This window comes from Trachemys scripta, chromosome 1 (assembly GCF_013100865.1).
Source record: "Trachemys scripta elegans isolate TJP31775 chromosome 1, CAS_Tse_1.0, whole genome shotgun sequence".
Classification (NCBI taxonomy): Eukaryota; Metazoa; Chordata; order Testudines; family Emydidae; genus Trachemys; species Trachemys scripta.
In genome coordinates this window covers 185,651,907-185,668,590 of record NC_048298.1, presented here as the reverse complement: position 1 = coordinate 185,668,590, position 16,684 = coordinate 185,651,907, and the positions used below count along the sequence as shown (strand labels likewise).

The 16,684-nt window shown below is 42.3% G+C and overlaps 1 protein-coding gene across 1 annotated transcript in view; it reads left to right on the top strand.

The window, feature by feature from the left end:
- The window catches only part of LOC117867315 (trifunctional purine biosynthetic protein adenosine-3), a 53,831-nt gene that overhangs the window by 9,304 nt on the left and 27,843 nt on the right, over positions 1-16,684 (top strand). The window contains exons 4-11 of the mRNA XM_034752201.1: positions 990-1,164; positions 2,135-2,246; positions 6,982-7,050; positions 8,524-8,649; positions 9,507-9,594; positions 10,226-10,311; positions 12,867-13,035; positions 14,548-14,779. Of these exons, the coding sequence (XP_034608092.1) occupies positions 990-1,164; positions 2,135-2,246; positions 6,982-7,050; positions 8,524-8,649; positions 9,507-9,594; positions 10,226-10,311; positions 12,867-13,035; positions 14,548-14,779 (1,057 nt within the window). The remainder of the gene's footprint in view (positions 1-989; positions 1,165-2,134; positions 2,247-6,981; positions 7,051-8,523; positions 8,650-9,506; positions 9,595-10,225; positions 10,312-12,866; positions 13,036-14,547; positions 14,780-16,684) is intronic.

Here is a 16,684-nt window from a genome sequence, read left to right as displayed (position 1 = left end):
TAAAGGTCTGATTTTCAGAGGTGCTGAATACCTGCAATGTTTGTTGAAGTTAATAGGATTTGTGGGTGGGCACAGCATCTCTGCAAATCAGTCTCTAATTGACTTGCCCAAAGTCATGCAGCAGTTAGGAATAGAAACCAGAATCTCCCGATTATAACTTTCTCTGCTGAACAAATGTTCTCAGTGTATTTTTTTTATTTTATATTTTTTTGTTTGAGGGCCAGTTTCATATCTGGGGTGGGGGAAGGACTTTCAAGGTCCCTAGGTTAATGGAATATTGGGCTTTCTTCTCTTCCCAATGAACACATTTGGACACTTGCTATTGACTTCAGTGGGAACAGATGCAGGCCCATTGTTCCCTGAAGTTCCAGATGGTTGTATTCTGATGAAATGCACATTTCTGAAGGTTCTTATGCATGTAGTTTAAAATTTATGATGTCCTTAACTATTCAGATCTTTTCTTTTAAGTGCTTGGGTTTGTAAATGATGTGTCAATGTTGTCGCTTAGCAACCTTAACTAACTTATTAAATGAAATGTTTTTGAAAACAACTGACTGATTTGGAAGTCAGCATATGAAACTTACCTATAGAATTTGTAAGTTTTCGTTTGATTCTCTCACATCTCGTGCGATATTCTCCCCCAGTGATTACCATAGACTTTTCGGCTGAGGGCTGTAATAAAGGGGAAAAGGAGTTGTATCTGTTAAAGTGGTGTTTCTGCAGTTACATGGTGCAACAACAAATTCTGACCTAAGAGTACTAAAGCCCAGATCCTCCTTTGCTAGTTACGGCAAACGCTGCCCTTGAGGTCCATGGGGTAAAATTGGCACAATCCCCATGATGTATCCTATACATGGCACAGCGTTTGTAGCTGTTACTCACTAATGTGTCAAAGTGGTTATACAAAGCAACAACTTCATTAACTTGTAACTCTTATAAACCAGCTCATTACTGTTGTAATAATAACGCTTAAATCTCTTGATTGCTAGGCATTGTGGATGACTTGACAGGAGCTGGGGTTAGATGTTTTGGTCCTACAGCCAAGGCAGCTCAGCTAGAGACCAGTAAGAGTTTTGCTAAAGCCTTTCTGGACCGGCATGGGATCCCAACTGCAAGATGGAAAGCATTCACCAACCCTGAAGACGCTTGTAGCTTTATTACCAGGTAAACAGCCTTTTGTGTTTAGTCTTTTTTTATTATCATTACAGTAGTGTGTTTACAATATGTTTAAGCACCTAAAGTTGGCAACCCACTAATCATTCAGTTATTCTTTTCAGTAGTGGCACAATGTTCATATCTTCAAAAGACACTCTAAAAGTAACCCTGCAAAAATGGCATCAATACGAGTTCTACATTTATTGCTCTTTAATGACAGTTCAACTGTGCTCAGATTACAAGGGAAAAGATAGGTTTGTTTTTTTTCTTGCCAACCGTGCAAACCTAAATTGGATTTGAAAATCATAATGGGTTCTTTCTGGTTCATGCTTTATTACTAGTAATGCAAATTCTGCAACTGAAGCTTCATTAGCAATCCTGTTGATGATCCACTACTCCAGTGGTGGGTAATATGCAGCCTGTCAGGGTAATCTGCTGGTGGGCCGCAAGACACTTTGTTTACATTGACCGTCCACAGGCACAGCTGTCGGCAGCTCCCAGTGGCTGGGAGCGGTGAACTGTGGCCACTGGGAGATGCGGGTGGCCATGCCTGCAGACAGTTGATGTAAACAAACTCTCTCTCAGCCCACCAGTGGAATATAAGCCGGAGGTTGCCCACCACTGCACTAGTTAGAAGTCCGTCCCGCTCACTCAGTAATAATATTGGTCTGCACTGCTAACAAATAAAATGCTTCTTTTCCCTGTCAGAAAAGTAGTGTCAGATAACAGTGGAAAGAAATGGCAACCAGAAATAGTGTAGTGAAGTGGGTTGACAGGGGAAGACACTTGATTATATGTGGGTTGTTTTTTTTTTTCAATCATAGTTAAATGGCTATTGTGATATAGTGAACTTATGAACTCTTATTTTCAACCTTCAAAATCCATGAAGGTAGGAGGCTTGGACTTGAAAATGCATCAGAGGCTGACAGGTTATTATGGAATCCCTCAGTCATTCTTTTTTTTTTTTTTTTTAAATAAGCGTGGACTTTCCTGCCCTGGTTGTAAAAGCTAGTGGTCTGGCTGCTGGCAAAGGAGTAATTGTGGCTACTAACAAAGAGGGAGCCTGCAAAGCTGTGCATGAAATCATGCAGGTGAGTTGCAATGTTGTGTAAAAACCCATTTTGCCTGAAAATTTTATGTTTATTAGTAACGACAGCAAAACATCAAAGGCATTTTTGTGTGATTTACATGGAACATACATTAGCCTAACACAACTTATAGATTCATAGAAATGTGGGGCTGGAAACGACTTCGAAAAGTCAGCAAGTCCAGCCCCCTATGCCAAGGCAGGACCAAGTAAAACTAGACCATCCCTGATAGGTGTTTGTCCAACCTGTTCTTAGAAGCCTCCAGTGATGGGGATTCCACAACCTCTCTTGGAAGCCTGTTCCAGTGCTTAACTGTCCTTAAACTTAGAAAGATTTTACTAATATCTAACCTAAATCTCATTCTACTTTCAGTGGACGTAGAGAACAGTTGATCACAGTCCTCTTCATAACAGCTCTTAACTGTTTTAAAACTGTTATCAGGTCCCTCCTCAGTCTTCTTTTCTCAAGACTAAACATGCCCAGTTTTTTAATCTTTCTGAATAGATCAGCTTTTCTAAACTTTTTATCGTTTTTGTTGCTCTTCTCCGGATTCTCTCCAACTTGTCCATATCTTTCCTAGAGTGTGGCATCGTGAACTGAACACAGTACTCTAGCTGAGGCCTCACCAATGCCACGTAGTGAGGGGCAATTACCTCCCGTGTCTTAAATTCAACACTGCTGTTAATACACCCCAGAATATTTGCCTTTTTTGCTACTGCATCACATTGTTGACTCATATTCAGTGTGATCCACTATAACCCCCAGATCCTTTTCAGCAGTACTACCACCTAGCCCATTCCTCATTCTGTACTTTTGATATTTACTTTCTAAGTGTATTACTTTGCACTTGTCTTTATTGAATTTTATCTTGCTGAATTCAGACCAATTCATCTATTTGTCAGGGTCACTTTGAATTCTAATCCTGTCCTCCAAAGTGTTTGTAACCCCCTCCCAGCTTGATGTCATCTGCAAATTTTATAAGCATGCTCTCCACTCCATTATCCAAGTCATTCATGAAAATATTGAATAGTACCAGATCCAGGACTGACCCCTGCAGGATCCCACTAGATGCGCCATCCCAGCAAACCATTGATAACTACTCTTTGACTGTGGTCTTTCAACCAGTTGTGGTCCCACCTCATACTAATTTAATCTAGACCACATTTCCCTGGCTTGTTTATGAGAGTGTCATGTAGGACTGTATCAAAAGCTTTACTAAAATCAAGATCTATCAGGTCTACTATTTCTCCCCTATCTATTAAGCCATTAACCCTGTCAAAGAAGGATATTAAGTTGGTTTGGCATGATTAGTTCTTTCCAAATCTGTGCTGGCTGTTCCTTATAACACTATTATTCTCTAGGTGCTTACAAATTGATTGTTGAATAATTAATTTTTTTCCAGGTATCTGCCTGGTCTATATTTCCCTGGGTCCTCCTTGACCCCCCTTTTAAAAATGGGTACTATGTTTACCTTGGTCCAGTCTTTTGGGACCTCACCTGTCCTCCATGAGTTCTCAAAGATAATTGCGAAGAGTTTCAAGATTGCTTCAGCTAGTTCCTTAAATAAAGGATGAATTTCATCAGGCCCTGATGACTTGAACATGTAACTTACCTAAATATTCTTTAACTTGTTCTTTCCCTGGTTTGGTTCTTTCCCCTTTTTGTTAATATTAGTTGTGTTGAGTATCTGGTCACCATTAATCTTTTTGGCGAAGACTGAAGCAAAATAGGCATTAAACACCGCAGGCTTATTGATGTCATCAGTTATTAGCTGTCCCTCACCATTAAGTTGATGACCTACATTTTCCTTGTCTTTCTCTTGCTCTGAATGAATTTAAAGGAGCTTTACTTTTTTCCCTTTTATCTCCCTTGCAAGGTATAACTTATTTTGTGCCTTACCCTCCCCGATTTTGTCCCTACATGCTTGTGCTGTTCTTTTTTACTCCTCCTTGGTAATTCATCCATGTTTCTACTTTTTGTAGGAGTCCTTTTGATTTTTCAGGTCATTAAAGAGCTCCTGATGGAGCCATATTGTCCTCTTACTATTCTTCCTATCTTTCCTTTGCATCGGGATAGTTTGCAGTTGTCTTTAATATTGTCTCCATGAGAAACTACCAGTTCTCCTGAACTCCTTTTCCCCCTAGATTTTCTTGCCATAGGATCTTATCCACCAGTTGTCTGAGATTATCCCTTCTCACGCTGCACTCACACTATTTGGGTGTGTATGAATGAATACAATATTTGATTCCTTCAGGAAGCATTCTCTTTCCAGGCACAATCTCTATGGGCATAAATAAGATCCCATTTTCATACTTGCTTCCTTTTGGATTTGCTTTTTCTCCATCCTTTTTGTGTCCCTGCTATTACAGAAGTGGCAGGACTCTAACAGTACTCCTATGATTAAACTGGCTAAGACAAACTAAAGAAAAAGGTCCTTGAAACTGAACATGCAGCTTCAGCTATAGGTGCTCATTCACCAAAGCACTTGAGCATATGCTTAACTGTACATGTGTGCTTTAATCCCAATGGAATACCTGTAAAGCTAAGCGTATAGACTCAGAAGTGTAGGACTGGAAGGGACCTCGAGAGGTCATCTAGTCCAGTCCCGTGCACTCAAGGCAGACTAGTCCTTAAACCGTTCCTGACAGGCGTTTGTCTAACCTGTTCTTAAAAAAACCTCCAATGACAGAGATTCCACAACCTCCCTAGGCAATTTGTTCCACTGCTTAACTACCTGACAGTTAGGAAGTTCTTCCTAATGTCCAACTTAAACCTCCCTTGCTGCAACGGGGGGGGAATAGCTCAGTGGTTTGAGCATTGGCCTGCTAAACTCAGGGCTGTGAGTTCAATCCTTGAGGGGGCCACTTAGGGATCTGGGGCAAAATCAGTACTTGGTCCTGCTAGTGAAGGCAGGGGGCTGGACTCAATGACCTATCAAGGTCCCTTCCAGTTCTAGGAGATAGGATATCTCCATTAATTTATTTATAATGTAAGCCCATTCCTGCTTATCCTATCCTCAGAGGTTAATGAGATCAATTTTTCACCTTCCTCCTTGCAACAACCTTTTATGTACTTGAAAACTATTCTCTTGTCCCCTCTCGCCCCCCGTCTGCTCTTCTCCAAACTAAACAAACTCTTTTTTTTTTTTTTTTTTCAATTTTTCCTCATAGGTCACATTTTCTAGACCTTAAATCATTTTTGTTGCTCTCCTTTGGACTTTCTCTAATTTGTCCACATCTTTCCTGAAATGTGGCACCCAGAATTGGACACAATATTCCAGCTGAGGTCTAATCAGTACAGAGTAGAAGGGAAGAATTACTTCTAGTGTCTTGCTTACCACACTCCGGCTAATGCATCCCAGAAAGATGTTTACTTTTTTTGCAACAGAGTTACACTGTTGACTCATTTAGCTTGTGATCCACTATAACCCTCCCATCCCTTTCCGCAGTGCTCCTTCCTAGGCAGTCCTTTCCCATTTTGAATTTGTGCAGTTGACTGTGCTTTCCTAAATGGAGTACTTTGCATTTGTTCCATTGAATTTCATGCTGTTTTCTTCAGACCATTTCTCCAGTTTGTCCAGGTCATTTTGAATTTTAATCCTGTTCTCCAAATTACTTGCAACCCTCCCAGCTTGGTATCATCCACAAACTTTATAAGTGTACTCTCTCTATGCCACTATCTTAATCATTGATGAAGATACTGTACAGAACCGGACCCAGGACTGATCCCTGAGGGACCCCACTTGATATTCCCTTCCAGCTTGACTGTGAACAACTAATAATTATTCTCTGGGATGGTTTTCCAACTAGTTATACATACAACGTAGATGGAGCTATTATAAGGTGAATTTCCTTAGTTTGTTTATGAGAAGGTCATGCAAGACAGTATCAAAAGCCTGACTAAATTCAAGATATACCACATCTACTGCTTCCCCCTGTCCAGGCTTGTTACCCTGTCAAAGAAAGCTATTAGGTTGGTTTGATATGATTTGTTCTTGACAAATCCATGTTGGCTGTTACTTATCACCTTATTATCTTCTAGGTGTTTGCAAATTGATTTCTTGATTATTTGCTCCGTTATCTTTCCGGGTACTGAAGTTAAACTGACTGGACTGTAATTCCCCTTTGTTGTCCTTATTCCCCGTTTTACGGATTGGCTCTATATTTCCCCTCTTCCAGTCCTCTGGCATCTTTCCCATCTTCCATGAGTTTTCGAAGATACTTGCTAAATTTTTTCACACCCCTGAGCAACATAAGTTATACCGACAAAAGTGATTGTGTAGATATGGCCTCAGAGAGCCACAAAGTTGCCTTGGCAGTGCACTGCATTAATATATGGTCAGCATGCAAACATTTCCGTGGAGCGATGTTCTCGCATTCCTCTGTAAGTGTTCTGAACAAAGTGGATTTTCTGCTCTTCAAGGCTGAGAATCATTGTTTCAGTCTGAAATAATATTGGTTCAAAACTTAAAACAAAAACGGTATGAGGAATTGCCAGTCAATAACCCAAGTGGTATCAATGTTGAGTTTATAAACTTTCAAGAGCATGTCTGTATTATGAAAAGTGAGTGGGGGAAAAGCATTCAACATTGCCAACATGTCTGATATGAAGGATGGAAACAGAACAGATGGGTTCCAGATGTATTTTTCCTTGCTGGTTTGGGAGGATTACAAAGGTTTGAATGTTGTTTGAAATGACAAATGGAGACAAAAGAAATTAAAGATGATTTTTAATGCAGGATAAGACTTTTGGAGCAGCTGGGGAAACTGTTGTTGTTGAAGAACTTCTTGTAGGAGAAGAGGTTTCTGTAAGTATGCTTCTCGTCCTCTTAAGAGTTTTTGGGTTACAGCTTACCGAAGGAACATTTAGGGACCTACTATACCAGGTTACTTAGAAGATAATGTACAAGTAACCAGTATCAGGGCCTGAATTTTTGTTAATACTAAGGCCCCTTTACACAATCCTGGCAGTCTAGAGAAGCCTGAAATGGACATATATTTCAGTTCCACCCACTTTAAGGCCCCTTAACACTGGCAGACTGGTGTAAACAGGCTGTAGTATAAATGAACATTCAGGCCCAGTTTCTAAAAAGATGGCATGGTAACTTTGCATTAATGCTGCAAATAGGAAGTCCAAGTATGGTCTTGGGTTTCTCGCTCAGGGCTAAAATAGGCTTATATTAGATGAGGCACACTTGAGCTTTGGAGGGTAATATGATATATATGAAAAATAGCCATCACTGCTTTATTGACCAGTCGTAGCGGAGGCCACATCAGTATCATGACCTGCCTAAAGAAAACAGAACTGCAGATATTAGATGGTCATCGTCTTTATAGTGACCTGGTCTTGAACTAAGGGGAACTTAGACTGGTGGTTCTCTCAAGTATGTACAAGGTGATACTCTTAATTAGCCAAAAGGACATCAGAGGATTTCAGTACAAGAACATGAAAACTTACTTGAAAGTTCTTTGAGGACTTCAGTAACTCAGCCAGAGGTTAGGGGTCTATTACATAAGTGGGTGAGTGAGGTTCTGTGGCCTGAAAAGTGCAGAAGGTCAGACAAGATGATCATGATGGTCCCTTCTGATCTTCGAGTCTATGAGTGTCTGAAAAAGCAAAAATTGTATTTTACTTCGTTGTCAAAAATAATCCGTCATGGGTGAGTACAATTTTGTAGGGTCTGAGATACATATGTTGTTTGGCTCTTTTTGCTTATTGTTATAAGGGTACCCTGCCTGCCTCTGAATGGAATTATAAACGGTTCTTGTAAGCAGTCCTGAACGAGCAATATTTGCAGTTGCCCAAACAGTGATTGACAGCACTTAATTCCCAAAAGAGACTGGCAGGGGGAGCTCTTTGAAGACACTACGAAGCATGGAAGCATATGGTGGCTATGTAATTTTCAAAGTCAGTTTGTTTTTTGTGATCACGGAAGAAGGAAAAAGAATTAGGTAATGCTCCCCTTCCTCGGGAGTAATCTCTGCAATGGAAATTCCAGTTGCTCTTCGTATCTGTGTGCCTCCTCAGTATCATTCTGCTGTTCCTACAGAATAACTTGTATATAAGGGTTCTACAGCACAAGTTGATATTTCTTGGGGGAGCAGGGGGTGAGAAGTGCTTAGAATGCTAATGTGTGTTTTATATTACTAGGGGGGTGGAGTTAATTGCTTTTACAATCAGGTTTTATAAGCCTGAAAACTGGGTTTATATTCACCATTTCCAGTGGTGCTAGTTTTAGTCATATCCATTTGGGTATGTAACTATTCATGTTTCCTTACAGTGCTTGTGCTTCACTGATGGTGTCACTGTTGCTCCCATGCCACCAGCCCAGGATCACAAACGGTTAATGGATGGAGACCAGGGCCCAAACACTGGAGGGATGGGAGCTTACTGTCCAGCACCACAGGTGTAATATGATATTGGGAGGCTGTTTTGGTGGAGTTTAATATTAAAAGTGGGTGGGTGTGTGTGTGTAATTTGTTCTATCCTGGGAAACAGGATTGGAGAGAGAGGGCTTCTAGCCTAGGGAGATGACAGTCTGACACAAGGGATTGTGTTTCACCAGGCATGATTGTCTTGCACTAAAGAGTGGTGCATCCTTACTGAATTACATTTTGATTGTGAAGGTGGAAGTCTGCATTTTGTGCTGGTATTTAGTGTTATTAAATCCCGGTCACCCCGTACCAAATGGTTAAAGATCAACTTTTCTCTTATTTAAGTTAGAATGGTTGACCTTTGTCATAGGTCTCTTATGTTTTGGTCTCTCTGTTTTACGGATAACTGTTATTTGCAAAGGGATTTACTTTATTTTCTTTTGATTGATATTCTGGTCAACTGACTTTCTTCCATTGTAAAAGTAAACTTTGTATCACAACATAGCTATGTTGATTTTATTTGACAGTGATTCAGTCAGTAATGTCCTTTGCGCATTCCAGTCTTAACTTGTCTTGACCTCCCCTTCCTGCAAACATTCACACACATACTTAACGTTATGCAGATGAGGAGTTCCATTATGTCAATGAGACTACTTGCATGTGTAGAGTTAAACATGTGTGTAAATGTTGTGGGCTCGGAGCCATAGTGTCAGTACTGCTGTATGCTCTTTCTAGATAGATAATGAGATATTTGCTTTGTCTGTTGAAATTCAGGTGTGAAAGATACCTGGAATACTGCTGCATGGCTCTTAAAAGCAATGCAAAAAAAAAAAAAAAAGCACTTGTATGACACTAGGAAAAAATACATTAATTTCTAATATTTTATTAGATTTCCAAAGATTTGCTGCTGAAAATCAGAGATACTATTCTTCAGAAAACGGTTGATGGGATGAAAGAAGAGGGTGTCCCTTATATTGGTAGGTGGAAGCTTTTGTTTTTGTTAGATGTTTATGTCTTCAAACAGCAAACGTAACATACTCTGTCCTCCCATCTCCTGCTAAGGGCCCAGTCCAACTCCCACTGAAGTTAATGGCAATACTTTGGACTTCTTTGGGAGCTGGATTTGGTTCCAAAGGCTTGATCCAAAGCCCACTGAAGTCAATGACTTCTTTCTGTTGAGTCCGATGGATCAGCCCCGAAATGAGCAAGAATGGTAAGGGCAACATTTTCAGATGTAGTCTGCAAAATTGTGTCCACAATTTTTTGTGCCTGTAATGTTAACAGGGTAATCACGCATGAGTGCAGGTAATGGAATTTATGTCTCTTTGCACATATCAGGTAACTGCATGCCTTCCTTCTATTATTTGCACCCACAAGTGATTGGACTAAAAGAACAGCAGAAGCAAATGATTGTGGACAAAATTCTGCAGGATATTTTGGAGAATTTTTGCCCCAAATGTTTGTTTGAAATTTAAGGTTTAGAGTGACCATGGTCTGGCAGCCCCCTAATAATAGCACTGCAAATGCAACAATAATTATAAACAGTTTTTTAAAACAAATGGCCTGTACAGTCACTTAGACTAGTTTTAGTCTGGTTTGTCATTTTAGGTGTGCTATATGCTGGATTAATGCTTACCAGTGATGGGCCAAAGGTTCTCGAGTTTAACTGCAGGTTTGGTGACCCAGAGTGTCAGGTGAGTGACTGAAAATAGTTTGGTATGGAAAATATATCACACTTTTATCCATGCTTCTTTATTTGCACTGATTATAAATAGGGAAAACTTAGACAACGATCTAATGCATAATTACCTAATTGTTTTAAGATTTAAAAAGAAATTTGATTTTAAGTTTTATATAGCAATTTCCTTCAAAACAGTTATAGATTAGTATTTTTCCACATTATTAATTACTATGTGTTTATGTGCCAAAAATGTTTTCAGTGCTGAACAAACTACAAAGTTGAGTCCCAGACCTACGCAGCTTATGATCTAGAGAATGGCATACCTTAATGCTTGCTTTCTTTATTTTCAGTTCTAGGCGTCGTATATCTTCATTGCATAAGAAGTGAGTCTTTAGAAGGGATCTGAATTTATGTTACAGTGTTCAAATTTTGAAGAAAGACTGTCAGGTTAAATGTTATGTAGGACCAGATTGTGAACCCTTTAATCACATTGGTGAGAAGATACATATGTATTCCCTTTGGTGACCAGACACTCATATAAGTAAAGCCAATGTAAGGATTTGCAAATATTATTTTTAGTAATTTAGAGTTCACCATTAATGCAGATTGTTTAATTACATTTCACTCCATATGGATGACATAAATAGACCAGCCACTTTTACTCTTGTTCATATTCAGTCTCTAGTTAGTCTCATTTTCTGGTTCTTGTGTACAATGATTTGAGTAGCAAACACTTCAGGGGAGTGTTTACTTTGTTAAAAAATACTTATTTGGAATTTCTCTAATCAGCTTTAAGTTCTTCTTCGAGTGCTTGCTCATGTCCATTCAACTTAGGTGTGTGTGCTCGCCACATGCACTGGTGCCAGAAGTTTTTCCCTCAGCGGTATCCGTAGGGGACTGGCTCTGGCGCCCCCTGGAGTGGCGCACACATGCCGCGGTATATAGGGCACCGCCGGTTCCACCCACCCTCGGTTCCTTCTTGCCGCCAGTGACGTTGCTGGAACTGTTGCTGCTTCAGCTAGTGCTATTGCTGCTCATTCATACAAACTAGTTATCTCTTGTATTCTAGTGTACATAGTTTTGTTAGTGTTAATAAATCCCTTAGCCATAGTTAGACACTTCATAGGTCCCAAACGGAATTTTGCCTCGGGATGGGGCTTGCCCTGGTCCCCAGGCTTTAAGCCCTGTGATCACTGCAAGAGGCCCATGCCCGTTAGTGGCCCACACAGCAGTTGTCTGTGTTGCTTGGGTGATGGACACGTTAGAGAGAAGTGCAAAATTTGCAAGTCCTTCAAGCCAAGGACTAAGAAGGAGCATGATATTCGTCACCCCGGCACCGGAGCAGTGCTCCGAATCAGCACCGAGTACAGTGACTTTGGTACGCAGCGCCCCACCGGGACCGTCCACGGGCCAGCACCGGTCCCCATCCATGGCTCCAACCAAGAAGGCAGTGCGAGGCCAGTCTCCAACCTCCCGCAAGGGAAAGGATAAGACTGGGTGTGAGCAAGGTCCCATGCTGGGCAACTCTTCACCCACGTCGGGATCTCGGGCCCAAGCTCCAATGGAGCGATGTAGCCCAACCCGCTCCCCACCAGCTACCCCAGATAGTGGCAGAGGCCTCCGTCAGCTCCAGGTGCCGTCTACGCCAGAGGCCCTCAGGTGGCGCAGGAGATCATGTCCCTCCCGGTGCCACCCACAGCAGCTCCTGCAGTTCCCCGGTCATGGGGTAAACTTGCGTTCGGACAGCTTCCATCCCCACCTCAGCAGTACCACCAGCCCACCAGCGCTCGCCCTCTATAGCCGCCTCGCATCTGACCGTGAAAGGCAGATGCAGCGCAGCCCTATTCAGTCCCCAGACCTAGGGCACAGGCAGAGTGCCTCAAGGCACAGCTCGTCGGCCACTGGGTGCAGACCTTTGGAGGCATGCACCCCCCTTACCCCCCCCCCCCCGGCAGGAGTATCAGTCCCAGCACGCAGTATCTCCGAGACAATGGTACCGCTCCAGGGACCCATCGAGGTATCAATGTCACCATTCCTCGAAGCATCGCCGATCCCTAGGAGGGCATCACCATGTGTGGGTGCTTCCCAACACCAGGCCCATTCCGACTTCCGATCCCGCTCCTCATCCCATTACCGCTCGTCAAGTGTGAGACCTAGATTGCTGGATTCAAGCAGTCGCGGATCCGTCAAGCACCACCGGTCCCTAAGATCCCGCTCCAGATTGGACTCCAGGCAGAATGACTGGAACCGGTCTCCAGGCGAAGTGACCGGCACCCAACTGAGGGTGGGGGGAACCGTCAACTCCCTATATACTGCGGCATACGGGCGCCACTCCAGGGGGTGCCGGAGCCGGTGCCCTACTAATACTGCTGAGAGGAAAAATTTCGGCACTGATGCACGTGGCTGGCACGCACATCTAAGTTGAATGGACATGAGCAACATATCTCAAAGAACACCAGTTACGGAAAAGGTAACTGTCTTTTTTTATAAAATCTGTGTTCTTAAAAAGTCTAAATTTGGGACTTAATTCAACCTTAGTGTCTTTTAAACTTGTCTATATTTTTGTAGGTAATCCTTCCATTATTGAAGAGTGATTTGTATGAAGTTATACAAGCGACAATCAATAGAAAGCTGTCTAGCTCCATGCCTGTTTGGTCTGAAGACAGTGCAGCCATGACTGTGGTCATGGCTAGTGAAGGTTATCCAGGAAACTATGCCAAGGGCTTGGAAATAACAGGTAAAGACATCAGGAGTAACTATGCAAGAAGTTTTCCCCCGTATACCTTGCACAAATTTATGTAATATCGAGGTTTGGAAACGACACTATTTATGACTCTCCGTCAGCAAGAGACAACTGAATTTTCACACACACACACACACACACACTTTTAGCTTTCATTAGTCAAATAGAATGTCTTTCCTTTCATATAAAGTTCAGACTGGGAAGGAAAACTGATACTTTTCTCTCATACTATAAGCATTGTGGTGACAATTGCAGCATATCCCACTCATTACATCCTCTTTTTCTGGTCCTCCTATGTTTTTTAAATATGGAATGTTGTTGAGGTGCTGTGAAACCTGAGGATAGTATTAAATTCATCACTGCGCATTGTTGTTTTGGTGCTGTGTGACGGCGTACCTACCCTGCACCAGCCCCAGCATATAAAAGGTAGCAGCCCAGCTCAGTCTAAGCAGGCTGCTGGAGGGGAAGGACTCGGGCTATGAGCTCTTTCCAGGGAGTTACTACAGGCCCTGACTGTGGGGCCGGGGCTCGCAGAGTGCCAGACAGACTCCAGGCTGCCCGACGAGCCTTGAAAAGGGGCTGCAGTGGTGGGAGCCTGGCCATTTGAGGACCCCAGAAGACCTGGGGAGCTTCAACAAGGGGGAAAGGGTAAGAAGCAGCCCAGGGAACATAAACTTTTTGACGCTGAGCGAACTGGGGAACCAGTCAGTGTTTTGGGAGGATCCCTGCTGGCTGAGTGGTGAGCACTCCCACCACCGACACAGCCCAGGGCTGTGACTCAGAGGATCAGGGAGGGCCTGAGTCCCATTACCCAGAGTGCCACACACCCCTGAGTGGCACCCCACTCCCCCAACGGGCCAACAGGCAATGCAATCTCAATGAGGTGGGCTACTACGCTGACTCTGGCCATTATGCCACACAGCTCCTTGTAGAAGGGCCATTTACTGCCTCGGGCCATTGGACCACATTGCCCCGAGTGGAAGGGCCCTCTACTGACTCTGGCCATTAGACCATGCTACCCTGACAAGAAGGGCCACCCTATTGACGCCAGCCACTAGACACCAAACTATCATGTCCATAGTAAAGGTCATTAGTATAAGAACTAACTGGCTGCGGTACAGCCTTTTCCGTTCTTTTGGACCACACGTGACCTGACGCCCCGTGGCAGGGTGTACCTACCCAGCAACATGCTGATCTGTTTTGGTCACTCAAGGTCATAACTAAGAATAGAGTAATGCAAAATACAACTAAAAATTAAATCTGTAAGCAGATGTCTCAGCTAAATGCCTCCTTCCACGTCCCAGGGCATTTAGCGAACACATTTGTCTGTCCACAGAATTTAGCTTCTTTGTATGTATTTAGTTACCAGAGTGGTTATGTGGGCCTGCACAATCCATCTTGATTCTTGATTGGGGTTCCTAGGGACTACTGGAATACAAATAATTAATAATAGGTGATCAAAGTATTTTAAATGATTGATTATATTTATATTGTAAAATATTACAGGACTTTCTAAGGCTAAAGAACTAGGGGTGGAGGTGTTCCATGCAGGCACGGCAGTAAAGGATGGCAAAGTAGTGACTAATGGTGGAAGAGTCCTTACGGTAACGGCTATCAAGAAGGATCTGATGGCAGCACTAGGAGAAGCCAACAAAGGAGTAGCAGCCATACACTTCAAGGGTGCCATTTACAGAAAGGACATTGGTTATCGGGCTATAGCTTTCCTCAGCAATTCCAGGTATATATCTGAAGGCACTGCCTGAAATTGATTGTTATTAGTGCTACCTGAAGTGATCAGAAGACATCGGTAACTCAAGAGATCACTTAACTTGGTGTCTCCAGCTAGCTTCTGATGTACCCAGATGCAGGTAGCAATTTACGGTTGGCATTTCTGTAGTAATCTCAGCAAGAGAAGCCAGCAACTGACTGGGTTTGAAAACTGAATTACTCTCTCAACCTAGAGCTGATTCTTCCAGGTCTGGGATAAACAACACTGACAAGCAAGTTTAGGGTAACTTGCACTGCTGCTGCCTGTACTATGCCTATTCTGTGTATGGGGGACTTCAGTTTCCAAGGTTCTTACAACAGTAACTTTCTCCTGCACTAAATTTGTATTTCCCATTAGTCTAACATTAGAGTCATCTTATCTGTTTATGGGAGAAATGTTAGTGGATTGTTTCATTGGATTCATTCTTAGTGTTATTAAAATGTGTGTAAAAGGAGCAAGAAGCTTTGGAACTCCTGCTTTTATTGGGTTTTGACTGACAACCAGCTTATAATTTGTAACTTATTTTGAAATAGTTCTGCGAGACACGGGTTTATTAATCCTGGGAAGGTGGGTTTTTTGTTTTTGTTTTGAGCAGTCTCTCTTGCTATTCTTGACTACTGCCTTTTGATGTAGTCAGGAACCTCTTGCAAATTTTTTAACTGATGTTACCAGATATGGAGCATTTTTTCGCGATCTGCCTCTTCCCCAGTTCATTGACAGCCATAATAACTTTTGGTAATAGACCATTATGCAAAGTATAAGAGGCTGCGTTAGTAAGAGTCTCTATTTTGCTACTAGAGTACTGTTTGATTAGTCTATTGTAAAGTCATCTATGTATAAACAATAAATAAACTAAATGTGAAACGGTGCTTGTATTTAGTCTTATTTCTCCTGAGAGTACAGCACACCATTTGATAATTTGTTTAATTATGTGAAAGCGTATAATTGGTGTAAATGCTGTAGTAAAAATTATAATTGAATATTTGTATTACACGACAAAAGAGTGTACTTGAACAGACACTAGCAGCCTGACCCTGTAAAGCACTGAACTTGGGGAGCATGGAGAGAGAGGGAGTATGGCTGGAATTCCTCTACGCTCTTATGATCTCCTGCTCATGTGTCAGCCCTTTGGGAGCTAGCGTAAGTTTGAGTGGCCCGGTGACTGCTCTAATGTGTATTGGAGGCCAGACTGATGCCAGACAGCCCCAAGTACTGGGAGAACAAATAGGTGATGCAAAATAACCTTTGCCCCACCTTGGGTCCTGTGTTGAGCACAGCTCACAAGGACCAAAATTGGGCCCATAAAGTGCAGCAGTAGTCTCTAGGAACTTCTTCTGCAAGATGCTGGGAGGCCTCTGCTCCTGAGGGGGCAGCTCAGGGGAGGCGCACAGCACCTGGCAGAGTCAATCCTCAGGCAGTAATGTTTCACTCTATAATGCAGTGGTGGGCAACCTGCGGCCCACCACTGCTATAATGCAACCAGAGCATTTTCTGAAAATAAAATACTCTTTTTAAGAAAAACAAAAACAAAACCCAGCATATATTTAAGAGCTGAAAATGTTTAATGTTTCTCCTTTTGTATGTTTGAACAGAAATGTGTGTGTATGCAACTTTTTGTAGGGAATTTTTCTTAATAAGACACATTGGGAAGAAGGCAGTCATTCTGACAGATCTCTGTTCCTCAACCAGTATTGGGCTTCGCCTTGAGAATAAACCTAATACTGAATCAAAAAAAATTAGAGAGCTAAAATATCTATTAGGCCATCTCATCCATACCCATGACTGTGTAAGAATTCGAATTGCTCAGTCTGAGTTAAATACATTTGCTACAACTGAGCATTGAAAGCAACTACAATGACCATCCCAAAAATAAAA